General features: G+C 43.0%; 1 protein-coding gene across 1 annotated transcript in view; it reads right to left on the bottom strand.

The window, feature by feature from the left end:
- LOC143117189 (endonuclease domain-containing 1 protein-like) overlaps nt 1–15,452 on the bottom strand; it is an 89,587-nt gene that overhangs the window by 4,550 nt on the left and 69,585 nt on the right. The window contains exon 2 of the mRNA XM_076278753.1: nt 6,578–6,703. Within this exon, the coding sequence (XP_076134868.1) occupies nt 6,578–6,703 (126 nt within the window). The remainder of the gene's footprint in view (nt 1–6,577; nt 6,704–15,452) is intronic.

The raw sequence follows: 15,452 nt of genomic DNA, 5'->3' as shown, positions 1-15,452 counted from the left end.
TGAGCCATGGTGTAATTGAAAGTGATGAAACAAATGCTTGAGAAATATCAGATACACTTTCTTAGTCTGGTGTGCGTGAGTGTGTGTGTGTGTGTGTGTGTGGTGAGCAGTGTTGGGAGTAACGCGTTACAAAGTAACGCGTTACTGTAATTCCACTACTTTTAGTGGTAACGAGCATGTAACGAAGTATTTTTGTAAATCCAGTAACGCAATTACAATTACTGAAATTTCAAAGAGTTCGTTACTCTGTTGATCTTGAATGAACGACTGCAGACAAGATGCACATTTGCTGCTTTGTCTCCCGACCTTAGCTGTGTTTTCAGCGATTGTGTTTCATGTTCAGATTGCAGATGCATTCTTTACAGTTAATAGGAGCCTCCTCACATTCCTCCTTATTTCAGATTTATGCTAAAACACACAAGAGTGCATTACGCTACAATTTAAATGGGCATCTTAAAAGCCTTTTCCCTTTAGTTTCCATCTCGTAAGCTCCACTACAGTAAAAGCGCATTGTTGTTTATCTCCGCTCTTTTTCGCCTATTGCGCAAAAGCCTCGTTATATCAATTTCTCATTCTTACAACATAGCCACGCCACAACACCAATAGGCTATACGGTAGCCTATATATAGCCTTGGCACAAGCAAGCACACGTTTAACTCGAGGAAAATGCAGATTTCACTTACCAGATAAAGAAACCTCCAAATAGCCTACCGTAGCCTACATCAGGGGCGCAACTACCCATTTTTGAGGGGTATGCAACAACAATATTGGCGCCCCCCGCCCCCAAAAAAAAAAAAACACAAACTAATTTACACTATTACTATGTATTAGTGTCTATTGAATATGTTTTTAAAGAAATGCTGCCAATTTGATGTTTAACTTGATGTTATACTGATGTGATAAGTAATTTATAAGTAATTTATAAATGGTGCATTGCCACTTTAAGAGAGTCTAAACGGTTCTCATAACGTCCTTTTGCCAGCTATTGCTCACAATGGATAAGGCTGATAGGCACTCTAGCCTTGTTTGTTTGCACCACATTGACAACACAATATTAAGTTATTACAAGGAGCCTTCATTGTTAGGATATGGAAAAATGTTATGAGTTACTGCTAGCATGACATTTCTGTTTGCAGTTGGCCATTAAAAGTGCAGTATGAGCATGCAAACAAACGCTAGTTAGTCTGTTAACATTCATATTTGCAAGCCTCCAAGTACAGACATCATCACTTTAAATCCTACCTGTTGCCTTTCACCGTCCACTTATTTAACTGCTGTTGCATCCCTTGACATGCCATCTCCTTTTCCTTTCTTTTTCTATTTTTAGCCGCCTACAGCTTTTTTGCTGTATCCATCTTTTTCCATAGATGGCAACTCACTACTCGTAGGCCTATCTGCTCACCCAGCGCTCACGGCGCCCCCACTCCCCCACTCCCTCTTCTATGTCAAAATTCTATGATGGAATCTTATGAGATAGGGCGCCTACTATAGCCTGTTAGTCCTCTAAAATGTTATAGAACATTGAGAAAAAGCTGAAATGATTTAGAAACGGACAGCAGTAGCTACATATAGAAAATACCAAATATATATATATCGCTTTGGCGCCCCCATGGAGCTGCGCCCCTATGCGCCGCATATAGCGCATACCCACTTTTTGCGCCACTGGCCTACATAACAGCTACTTGAGTTATTTGCACAGTAGGCTTACATCGGAATTGACGTCCATGGTGTTATGGATTCATTTGTCTGCGACGAAACATGCAACTTCTCTCTGGAACACCTTATCAGATGAAGAGTAACCTTCTGCATAGTGCGCGACAATCCCAAACTCTCGGATGCATTAGAACTTATTTCGGTAGGTCACATAGGCGTGCAAACATAGACACTAGGTGGTGCTAAAGCACTAGGAAGTTTGCCCTTTATCAACGAAAATGCCCTTTTGAAACTTGTTTTTTTATTATTATTAATATTATTAAGATTTTACTGAGGTCGGTTTTGAAATTATCTTTTGAAAATCTGAGCCATTAAAAACGACTGAAACAATGCCCCGAAATGAGCCACCTCCTTGCGCACACCGGACCAGCCTATCTCTCTTCCTTTGTCACGTGAACTCGCACGCCAAATGCGCAGCACCATAGCAGTTCAGTAAGCGTCTTCAGGTAGCAGGCATGGTCGCTGACAGGCTGCTTCTCCCGTGCCCCATCAGCCAGGTGACATACAGATCAAGCAAAATCCTACAGTTTGCCTTCTAAGCCCAACAAGTAATGATTTTGTTGTGCAGTAAAATGTCTCATTCAGCACCAAACAAGCATTTTTGCCGATTGGTCACCTGATAAACTAGTTAGATGAAGCTAGATAAAGTTTTACGCTGTAGCCCAAATCAATGACAGATAACGTGACGACCACATACAAATAATTTCGGTAGATTTTGCAAATGTATGTGTTAAGAAGAACGTTTTCTGTTGTATATGTTTTGTTAGGCAACATGTATTAACACATTCATTTGTGACAGAAGAAACGGGAAGTTCCCCATTACCTGTGAAAATTGCCCATCTGCATTCATGTAATGACAACAGTCGCCCACTATAACTCCTTCTCGTACTGTTTGGTCTCTTTATTGTCTTACAGATCAAGTAAAATCGTACAGTTTGCCCTCTAAGCCCAACGTGTAATCATTTTGTTGTGCAGCAAAATGTCTCATACAGCATCAAACAACTAAGCATTTTTAGCCGACTGGTCACCTGATAAAGTTTTACGCTGTAGCCCAAGTCAATGACAGATAACGTGAGGATGACCACATAGGCTACAAATAATTTCGGTAGAGTTTGCAATTGCAAATCTATGTGTTAAGACGAACGTTTTCTGTTGTATAGGTTTTGTTAGGCAACATAAATTAACACATTTTGGTCTCTTTATTGTCTTACTTGTATATTGATTTACTAATTGCAGCACAAGTCAAATTTCATTCAACATGTGCGTGTAATTTTTTTTTATAATTAAGTGTTCCACGTGCGCTAAAAAGTGCCCCCCCCCCCCCCCCTCCTGAGCACCTGCCCCCCAAAATGTCTGTGCACGCCACTGGTAGGTCAGCACTTGTGCAGCGCAGGCTTTTCCCAAACTGGTGGTGCTTAAAATGCTAAATAATACTGTGTTCAAAGCAGGATGAGGATAACCTAAGGTTATGTGTGTGTGAGCAGAGAATAACTGCTTTGAAAATAGGCCATTTAACATTGTTTCACATTACATCCCATTGAACGAATTCCATGTAGCCTACAGAAGGATTGCAATAATAATGATAATAATAACTTATTACTATATTGCAGAATTCAGTGTCAGTGCACCACCATGCATACTAGTAGAAGGCAAGCGGTAGGCAGTGTACTGTACATATCTATCAAACCACCTAGATGGTGAGGGTGGCGCAAAACAAGGCCAGGGAGGCCTTCATGCATTGTAGAATGTTTTGTGGTCGGAAAAAGTTTGAGAACTCATGCACAAGGCTATTGATTTGAAGGGCCGTTGAAACTACAATAAATAGGTCCAAAAATTAGGTTTATTGTGTGTGTGACTGTTCAGTACTGTTCATATTGACATTTTAAAAGCAGACTTAAAAGTAACTCAAAAGTTACTTTCTCTAGTAACTAATTACTTTTGATATACAGTAATTGGTAACGTAATTGAATTACTTTTGAAAGAAGTAACTAGTAACTGTAACTAATTACTAGTTTTCAGTAACTTGCCCAACACTGGTGGTGAGTATATTTCTTAGTCTGTCTGTTTCATCAGGTTCAGTGACACCATGACTGGTGACTGAAATAGAGTATTATTTATCATTAGATGAACCAGCACATTATGTAATGCATCCACCGTTTTTCACCCCACCAATACAGAATGTTCTAAGAATATTCTATAAGAAGGCTTTGTACTGATTTGAAGAGAACATTGCTCAGCAACATGCACACATCCACCAATAGGCTTATTTTATAGCGTCTTTATTTTGTAAGGCAAGTCACTGTCATATTTGGATAAACTGATCTAACTATCAATAGGCTTTTCTATGTGCTTCTTACATTGAGATGCATTAAGAAATTAAAACCTGCACAAATCCACAGCCTTGGCGCCCTGGCTACACCCACCAATAGGCCTATTTGTAGTGTCTTTATGAAGATTTGAATCCACATCCGCAATAGGCCTTGTTATAGTGTCTTTATGAAGATTCAAATCCACCAATAGGCCTATTTGTAGTGTCTTTATGAAGATTTGAATCCACATCCGCAATAGGCCTTGTTATAGTGTCTTTATGAAGATTCAAATCCACCAATAGGCCTATTTGTAGTGTCTTTATGAAGATTTGAATCCACATCCGCAATAGGCCTTGTTATAGTGTCTTTATGAAGATTTGAATCCACATCCACAATAGGCCTTGTTATAGTGTCTTTATGAAGATTTGAATCCACATCTACCAATAGGCCTTGTTATAGTGTCTTTATGAAGATTTTGTCTTTATGAAGATTTAAATCCACAGCCACCAATAGGCCTTGTTATAGTGTCTTTATGAAGATTTAAATCCACACCCACCAATAGGCCTTGTTATAGTGTCTTTATGAAGATGTAAGTACACATCCACCAATAGGCCATGTTAAAGTGTCTTTATGAAGATTTAAATCCACAGCCTTTGTTAAAAAGGCCACATAGTGGAGTTCTGTTACCAGACCTTATATGGTATTAAAATGGGTCATGTGACTTGTGTCACGTAGTTACGTTCTTTTCAGTCTAAGCACTGTGAGTATGGGGATGGAGTAGCAGTCTAAGCACTGTGAGTATGGGGATGGAGTAGCAGTCTAAGCACTGTGAGTATGGGGATGGAGTAGCAGTCTAAGCACTGTGAGTATGGGGATGGAGTAGCAGTCTAAGCACTGTGAGTATGGGGATGGAGTAGCAGTCTAAGCACTGTGAGTATGGGGATGGAGTAGCAGTCTAAGCACCGTGAGTATGGGGATGGAGTAGCAGTCTAAGCACTGTGAGTATGGGGATGGAGTAGCAGTCTAAGCACTGTGAGTATGGGGATGGAGTAGCAGTCTAAGCACTGTGAGTATGGGGATGGAGTAGCAGTCTAAGCACTGTGAGTATGGGGATGGAGTAGCAGTCTAAGCACTGTGAGTATGGGGATGGAGTAGCAGTCTAAGCACTGTGAGTATGGGGATGGAGTAGCAGTCTAAGCACTGTGAGTATGGGGATGGAGTAGCAGTCTAAGCACTGCGAGTATGGGGATGGAGTAGCAGTCTAAGCACTGCGAGTATGGGGATGGAGTAGCAGTCTAAGCACTGTGAGTATGGGGATGGAGTAGCAGTCTAAGCACTGTGAGTATGGGGATGGAGTAGCAGTCTAAGCACTGTGAGTATGGGGATGGAGTAGCAGTCTAAGCACTGTGAGTATGGGGATGGAGTAGCAGTCTAAGCACTGTGAGTATGGGGATGGAGTAGCAGTCTAAGCACCGTGAGTATGGGGATGGAGTAGCAGCTTAGGAGGGTGTCTTCTAGTTTGTGTGCGTCCATTATTCAGTAAGTGACCCTTTGCATTCATAATTGTATCTTTGTTTCATGCTTGTAATGATGATGTTGATTTACTTTAATAATGAAGCTGCATTAAACCGTTTGTAAATCAGCTTAGCTCCCTTTGCTAATGCACATTATAATGTAAGTGTGCTAAGTACGTTTGAACATTATTCTCGCTATTATACAGGGCTACTGTATGTCTTTCTTGTATTGAGACAGTACCATGTTATTATTGCTACTACAAAGGTCTTATTATGACCGCCGCACAGTCAGATTATTTTTTTTTTTTTCTTTTTCACATGTCCAAATTTCTGTCAATGATTCCCGGGACACTGAAAGACCAGGGTACACGAAACTTGGTGGGCATGTAACCCCACATGAATAGCATGGAACCATCGTTTTTCGTTTTGATCTGTAGCCCCTCCGCTGGACTGGACCCCCCGAAAGGAGGGTAGGGCAGACACAGTTTTCTGTGAATATCTTGAGAACTGTAGGGCCTAGGAGGGCCATTTTTTTCCGTATGTTTGCCTCCAGGGGTCATGTTAACCCATTTCATGTGCACACATGTGCACAAACAGATACACACACACACACATACATTCACAGTAATCATACGTATGACACATACTCACACAGTAGACATATGTACGCTTGCATGCAGTCACATACGCAGGCACACACACAAGCACGCACACACACACACACACACACATACACACACACCCACACACATAACATAAACATGTACATGCACACATGCACACAATTCAATAATTTCTCAGAATTATGAACAGGCAAGATGGAGTTGGGGTTGTATAAAATGAATTTTACATGTGAAATCTATGCACTAATCATGTTTTGGTACTTGTTGTCTAGCAGATACCAGTGAGAATTGAGTGTGGATAATGCAATTTAGTGAGACAGTTAGAATCATATAGGCCTTTCAGCGTGATTTATTTTTGTGGAAAAAATGTGCTGGACTGGGCGGCGGTCATATTTTGTACCGGAACACCTGAACTTACATGCTCCACATCCACCTCCACCACGCCATGCTCCACATCCACCTCCACCACGCCATGCTCCACATCCACCTCCACCACGCCAGCGGCAAGACAGGTCTGGTGCTCATGAAGAACGTTCATATAGGCCTGTACAGCACAGCAGGACACATTACTCACCGCAACAGCCACGTTCTCCACCCTCCAGCATTAGTAGCCATTATCGCTCCCCTTCTCCACCCAAGACAGAGAAAACATACAGAGGCCCTAAGCCATCCATACCACAGTTTACCAGCGATGATCCCCGTCTATTTACAAGACTGAAGCTGGCCCTAGAGAATCCACTACCAGAAGATGCCACAGAGCGTTTTAAATATCAGGTTCTGGTGGACCACTTGAAATTTGAGGATGCTTTGCTAATAGCTGATTCATACTGCAACTCAGACCACCCTTATAGTGACACTATGCGCTCACTGATAGAGCACTATGGTCAGCCCCATAAGTTGTCACTCAGGAGGATAGCTGAGGTAATGGGTGGGCCAGATATCCGCACTGGAGATCTCACATCATTCCGCAGATTTGCGCTGAGAGTACGTGCCCTGGTGGGAATGCTGGCTTACAGTAGATGGGTGATGAATTTCCAAACGTTTTCAGGTGTTCTCTTTCAGGAAAGCCCTTCATTTTATTGTCAAATGTATACTTGGAGTTTTTCTTGTGTGTTTACCAATACACATTTTCAGCATGTGAATGTGACTGGCAAAGATGTAGGATTGACAGTGGCTTAGTGGGATAATGCCTTGTACTGGTCATCCTTATGTTGAGTGTTCAAATCCCACCTGAAGCATTAGTGTTAATACTGTTGGGTTGTGGAGGTTAGCATACTAGAATAGAATGCTGTTGGGTTGTGGAGGTTAGCACACTATAACATTACAGCATTACAGCTACTTGTCAATATGGACTTGTAGTGCAAGGCAAGTATAACTGTATAATTATACGCTGTTTATCTTATTGACTCCGACACAGAACCCACCACCACAAATACAATTCAATTCTGTGGGAAACACTGCCTTCCATTATCAAACCCTTCATCTTATCCACAACAAATAAATAGTCCTGTAGAATCAAGTATTGTTAGAATACTGTTGGGTTGTGGAGGTTAGCACACTATAATGTTACAGCACAGGGTAATCCTAATTTTATGCATCAAATGTATTCCAATCCAACTCAAAAGTTTTGAACGACACAAAGTGAAGGTTTTATCCAGATCAAAACCAAGAATAGATTATGTGATCTAATCCAATTTAAGGATCCTTGTTTCCCTTTGAACAACCCATTTTCAAGATTTGATCCAATCCGATAGCTGAAATCCGGTAACTGAAATCCGATAACCGAAATCCGATCACGTTTCTTTTGAACAATTGTTCCCAAACAATCAAAGCATATGTAAAACTAAAAAGCTATGCCATCATGTTCGTTTTGCTCGGACCCCGTAAATCACCGCTTGCGGTTATATTTGGGGGCCTAGCAGCGAAGCTGCGAAGGCACCCATTGTTTTAGTAGTTTTTCCTATTATTATTATTGGGGGCCTAGCAGCGAAGCTGCGAAGGCACCCATTGAGTTAGTAGTTTTTCCTATTATTATTATTATTATTATTGGGGGCCAAGCAGCGAAGCTGCGAAGGCACCCATTGAGTTACTAGCTTTTCCTATTATTACACTTCTGCCATTGGAGTCTATGGCAGCCCATAGAACGCCTGGCTAAAAAGTTCAGATTTTTTGGCAGAAAGTTTCGGGACACTCCACTGACCACTCACACTCATTTACGGACCTCTAAACCCAGCCATCTAGCGCCACCAACAGGTCAAAATCTGGCCGAAAATTGAACCGCTGGGTCTAAAGTTATGACATTTGGCACACTGATTCAGCACTGTCCCATGATGACTCTCACCAATTTACAGAACTCTATGCCCAACACTCTAGCGCCACCAATGGGTCGAACCTGGATTGCATTCACGCATGTGACCATTGAACGGTGCGTCCGATTTTCACATATCAGGCACCGTTGGAATCCCTGGACCGACCTAATTTCAATGAACCCTATTACGTCACTTTCCGCCATATTGGACCTCCGTCATATTGGATTTAGTCCAAACTCTACAAAAAGTTTCAGCGGTCAGAAATTTCATCCGATTTTCATGGAACTTGGCGGAGATGATCTTCTTCCCGAGCCGCACAAAAGATACTTGTCAGATTTTTCAATTTCATTTTTGTTTGCCCGTGACAGCCAATCAAATATGGCGATGAAGCTGCCAAACAGGAAGTGGACTAACATCTCTGTGGCATTTTGAGCTAACATAACAAAACTCGGTACCATTAGTCAGGACACTGTCCCAATCTCTCACAGCAATTTTTATGCATACATTGAATACTCTAGCGCCACCACCAGTTTAATGCTGGACATGCGTTCATGCGCGTATTCCTTGACTCTTTTGTCTGATTTTCACAATTGAGGTAGCGTCTGAATCCCTGGACCATCCCGAGTTCATCGACTCCTATCCCGTCACTTTCTGCAATATTGGACCTCCGACATATTGGATTTAGTCCAAACTCTACGAAAAGTTTCAGCGGTTACAAATTTCATCCGATTTTCACAGAACTTGGCGGAGATGATCTTCTGCCCGAGCCGCAAAAACGATACTTGTCAGATTTTTCAATTTCATTTTTGTTTGCCTGTAACAGCCAATCAAATATGGTGATGAAGCCGCCAAACAGGAAGTGGACTAACATCTCCGTGACGCTTTGAGTTAACATAACAAAACTCGATACCATTAGTCAGGACACTGTCCCAATCACTCACAGCAATTTTTATGCATATACATTGAACACTCTAGCGCCACCACCAGTTCAATGCTGGACATGCGTTCATGCGCGTGATCCTTGACTCTTTTGTCTGATTTTCACAATTGAGGTAGCGTCTTAATCCTTGGAACATCCCAAGTTCATCGACCCCTATCCCGTCACTTTCCGCCATATTGGACCTCCGCCATGTTGGATTTAGTCCAAACTCTACGAAAAGTTTCAGCGGTTACAAATTTCTTCCGATTTTCTCAGAACTTGGCGGAGATGATCTTCAGACCGAGCCGCACAAACGATACTTGTCAGATTTTTTAATTTTAAGTTTATTTGCCCGTGACAGCAAATCACACATGGCGACGATGCCGCCTAACAGGAAGTGGGCTAACATCTCGGCTACGCTTTAATGTATGAAGTCCAAACTTGGTACAGGGACTTGGTATCTGATTGTGAGGACGCACTAGGAAATTGGCATCATTTGGCCTCTATAGGGGGCGCTGCAATACAGGAAGTGAGCTTGTATCTCAGCAATGCTTTGATGTACGAAGTCCAAACTTGGTATAGAGACTTGGTACCTGATTGTGGGGATGCACTAGGAAATTGGCGTCATTTGGCCTCTACAGGGGGCGCTGCAATACAGGAAGTGAGCTTGTATCTCAGCAACGCTTTGATGTATGAAGTCCAAACTTGGTACAGGGACTTGGTATCTGATTGTGAGGACACAGTAGGAAATTGGCATCATTTGGCCTCTATAGGGGGCGCTGTAATACAGGAAGTGGGCTCATATCTCAGCAACGCTTCGTTGTATGAAGTCCAAACTTGATACATGGACATATTAGCTGATTGTGAGGATATGCAAGGAAAGTGGTCTCATTTGGCCTCTAGGGGTGTTGCAATAAAGAAAGTGAGCTCACATCTCAGCAACACTTTGGTGTATGAAGTCCAAACTTGGTAGACGGATATGGGAGCTGATTGTAAGAACGCACAAGGACATTGGTGTAATTTGGCCTCTAGTTGTGCTTTAACAAAGTAAATTAGCTTATTTCTCAGCCGTTCTTTATCCAATTGCCATCAAACTTGCTGTGAGTGCTTGCTCATCCCATGGCAACGCCATTCCTGCTATAGCGCACTGCTTGGCCCCCGCATTGCTGCTTGCAGCTATATTTGGGGGCCAAGCAGCGAAGCTGCGAAGGCACCCATTGAGTTACTAGCTTTTCCTATTATTATTATTATTATAAAACTTCTGCCATTGGAGTCTATGGCAGCCCATAGAACGCCTGGCTAAAAAGTGCAGATTTTTTGGTAGAAAGTTTCGGGACACTCCACTGACCATTCACACTCATTTACGGACCTCTAAACCCAGCCATCTAGCGCCACCAACAGGTCAAAATCTGGCCGAAAATTGAACCGCTGGGTCTAAAGTTATGAAATTAGGCACTCTGATTCAGCACTGTCCCATGATCACTCTCACCAATTTCCAGAACTCTATGCCCAACACTCTAGCGCCACCAATGGGTCGAACCTGGATTGCATTCATGCATGTGACCATTGAATGGTGCGTCCGATTTTCACATATCAGGCACCGTTGGAATCCATGGACCGACCTAAGTTCAATGACCCCTATCCCATCACTTTCCGCCATATTGGACCTCCGCCATATTGGATTTAGTCCAAACTCTACGAAAAGTTTCAGCGGTTACAAATTTCATCCGATTTTCACAGAACTTGGAGGAGATGATCTTCAGACCGAGCCGCACAAACGATACTGGTCAGATTTTTTAATTTCATTTTTGTTTGCTCGTGACAGCCAATCCAATATGGCAATGAAGCCACCAAACAGGAAGTGGACAAACATCTAGGTGACGCTTTGAGTTAACATAACAAGACTTGATACCATTAGTCAGGACACTGTCCCAATCACTCGCACCAATTTTCATGCATATACATTGAACACTCTAGCGCCACCACCAGTTCAAAGCTGGACATGCGTTCATGCTCGTGATCCTTGACTCTTTTGTCTAATTTTCACAATTGAGGTAGCGTCTGAATCCTTGAACAATCTTGAGTTCATCGACCCCTATCCCGTCACTTTCCGCCATATTGGACCTCCGCCATATTGGATTTAGTCCAAACTCTATGAAAAGTTTCAGCGGTTACAAATTTCATCCGATTTTCACAGAACTTGGCGGAGATGATCTTCAGACCGAGCCACACAAACAATACTTGTCAGATTTTTTAATTTCAAGTTTATTTGCCCGTGACAGTCAATCACACATGGCGACGATGCCGCCAAACAGGAAGTGGGCTAACATCTCGGCTACGCTTTAATGTATGAAGTCCAAACTTAGTACAGGGACTTGGTATCTGATTGTGAGGACGCCCTAGGAAATTGGCATCATTTGGCCTCTATAGGGGGCGCTGCAATACAGGAAGTGAGCTTGTATCTCAGCAACGCTTTGATGTACGAAGTCCAAACTTGGTATAGAGACTTGGTACCTGATTGTGGGGATGCACTAGGAAACTGGCGTCATTTGGCCTCTACAGGGGGCGCTGCAATACAGGATGTGAGCTTGTATCTCAGCAATTCTTTGATGTATGAAGTCCAAACTTGGTACAGGGACTTGGTATCTGATTGTGAGGACACAGTAGGAAATTGGCATCATTTGGCCTCTATAGGGGGCGCTGTAATACAGGAAGTGGGCTCAAATCTCAGCAACGCTTCGTTGTATGAAGTCCAAACTTGATACATGGACATATTAGCTGATTGTGAGGACATGTAAGGAAAAAAAGTCTCATTTGACCTCTAGGGGTGCTGTAATAAAGAATGTGAGCTCACATCTCAGCAACACTTTGGTGTATGAAGTCCAAACTTGGTAGAGGGACATGGTAGCTGATTGTGAGAACACACAAGGACATTGGTGTAATTTGGCATCTAGGGGCGCTCTAACAAAGTAAATGAGCTTATTTCTCAGCCGTTCTTTATCCAATTGCAATCAAACTTGCTGTGAGTGCTTGCTCCTGCCATGGCAACGCCATTCCTGCTATAGCGCACTGCTTGGCCCCCGCATTGCTGCTTGCAGCTATATTTGGGGGCCAAGCAGCGAAGCTGCGAAGGCACCCATTGAGTTACTAGCTTTTCCTATTATTATTATTACACATCTGCCATTGGAGTCTATGGCAGCCCATAGAACGCCTGGCTAAAAAGTGCAGATTTTTTGGCAGAAAGTTTCGGGACACTCCACTGACCATTCACACTCATTTACGGACCTCTAAACCCAGCCATCTAGCGCCACCAACAGGTCAAAATCTGGCCAAAAATTGAACCGCTGGGTCTAAAGTTATGAAATTTGGCACACTGATTCAGCACTGTCCCATGATCACTCTCACCAATTTCCAGAACTCTATGCCCCACACTCTAGCGCCACCAATGGGTCGAACCTGGATTGCATTCACGCATGTGACCATTGAACGGTGCGTCCGATTTTCACATATCAGGCATCGTTGGAATCCATGGACTGACCTAAGTTCAATGACCCCTATTACGTCACTTTCTGCCATATTGGACCTCCGCCATATTGGATTTAGTCCAAACTCTACGAAAAGTTTCAGCGGTCAGAAATTTCATCCGATTTTCATGGAACTTGGCGGAGATGATCTTCTCCCCGAGCCGCACAAACGATACTTATCAGATTTTTCAATTTAATTTTTGTTTGCCCGTGACAGCCAATCAAATATGGTGATGAAGCCACCAAACAGGAAGTGGACAAACATCTAGGTGATGCTTTGAGTTAACATAACAAGACTTGATACCATTAGTCAGGACACTGTCCCAATCACTCACAGCAATTTTCATGCATCTACATTGAACACTCTAGCGCCACCACCAGTTCAAAGCTGGACATGCGTTCATGCGTGTGATCCTTGACTCTTTTGTCTGATTTTCACAATTGAGGTAGCGTCTGAATCCTTGAACAATCTCGAGTTCATCGACCCCTATCCCGCCACTTTCCGCCATATTGGACCTCCGCCATATTGGATTTAGTCCAAACTCTACGAAAAGTTTCAGCGGTTACAAATTTCATCCGATTTTCACAGAACTTGGCGGAGATGATCTTCAGACCGAGCCGCACAAACTATACTTGTCAGATTTTTTATTTTCAAGTTTGTTTGCCCGTGACAGCCAATTACACATGGCGACGATGCCGCCTAACAGGAAGTGGGCTAACATCTCGGCTACTCTTTAATGTATGAAGTCCAAACTTGGTACAGGGACTTGGTATCTGATTGTGAGGACGCCCTAGGAAATTCATTTGGCCTCTATAGGGGGCGCTGCAATACAGGAAGTGAGCTTGTATCTCAGCAACGCTTTGATGTACGAAGTCCAAATTTGGTATAGAGACTTGGTACCTGATTGTGGGGATGCACTAGGAAACTGGCGTCATTTGGCTTCTACAGGGGGCGCTGCAATACAGGAAGTGAGCTTGTATCTCAGCAACGCTTTGATGTATGAAGTCCAAACTTGGTACAGGGACTTGGTATCTGATTGTGAGGACACAGTAGGAAATTGGCATCATTTGGCCTCTATAGGGGGCGCTGTAATACATGAAGTGGGCTCAAATCTCAGCAACGCTTCGTTGTATGAAGTCCAAACGTGATACATGGTCATATTATCTGATTGTGAGGACATGCAAGGAAAGTGGTCTCATTTGGCCTCTAGGGGTGTTGCAATAAAGAAAATGAGCTCACATCTCAGCAACACTTTGGTGTATGAAGTCCAAACTTGGTAGACGGACATGGGAGCTGATTGTAAGAACGCACAAGGACATTGGTGTAATTTGGCCTCTAGGGGCGCTGTAACAAAGTAAATGAGCTTATTTCTCAGCCGTTCTTTATCCAATTGCCATCAAACTTGCTGTGAGTGGTTGCTCATGCCATGGCAACGCCATTCCTGCTATAGCGCACTGCTTGGCCCCCGCATTGCTGCTTGCAGCTATATTTATTATTATTATTACACTTCTGCCATTGGAGTCTATGGCAGCCCATAGAACGCCTGGCTAAAAAGTTCAGATTTTTCCGTCGAAAGTTTCGGGACACTCCACTGACCACTCACACTTATTTACGGACCTCTAAACCCAGCCGTCTAGCGCCACCAACAGGTCAAAGTTTGGCCGAAAGTTGAAAAGCTGGGTTGAAAGGTATTTGCAAGTCATTATTATTATGAAATTTAGCGCCCTGATTCAGGAATGTCCCATGATCACTCTCACCAATTTACAGAACTCTATGCCGAACACTCTAGCGCCACCAATGGGTCGAATCTGGACTCACATTCACGCATGTAACAATTGAACGGTGTGTTCGATTTTCACAAATCAAGCACCGTTGGAATCCCTGGACTGACTTGAGTTGAATGACCCCTACTACGTCACTTTCCGCCATACTGGACCTCCGCCATATTGGATTTAGTCCAAACTCTACGAAAATGTTCAGCGTTTATACATTTCTTCCGATTTTCATGACACTTGGCTGAGATGATCATCAGACCGAGCCGCACAAAAGATACTTGGCAGATTTGTCAATTTCAAGTTTGTTTTCCCGTGACAGCCAATCAAATATGGTGACGAAGCCGCCAAACAGGAAGTGGACAAACATCTAGGTGACGCTTTGAGTTAACATAACAAAACTCGAGACCATTAGTCAGGACACTGTCCCAATCACTCACACCAATTTTCATGCATATACATTGGACACACTAGCGCCACCACCAGTTTAATGCTGGACATGCGTTCATGCGCGTGATCCTTGACTCTTTTGTCTGATTTTCACAATTGAGGTAGCGTCTGAATCCTTGGACCATCCCGAGTTCATCGACTCCTATCCCATCACTTTCCGCCATATTGGACCTCCGCCATATTGGAATTGGTCTAAACTCTACGAAAAGTTTCAGCGGTCCCAAATTTCATTTGATTTTCACAGAACTTGGCAGAGATGATCTTCAGACCGAGCCGCACAAACGATACTTGTCAGATTTTTTAATTTCATTTTTGTTT

This window comes from Alosa pseudoharengus, unplaced genomic scaffold (assembly GCF_046254945.1).
Source record: "Alosa pseudoharengus isolate Yale_2024_CS ecotype anadromous, Long Island Sound unplaced genomic scaffold, YU_APseudo_1.1 YU_APseudo_1.1_scf_1, whole genome shotgun sequence".
In the NCBI taxonomy this organism is placed as follows: domain Eukaryota; kingdom Metazoa; phylum Chordata; class Actinopteri; order Clupeiformes; family Clupeidae; genus Alosa; species Alosa pseudoharengus.
This window is presented reverse-complemented; position numbering and strand designations above follow the sequence as displayed.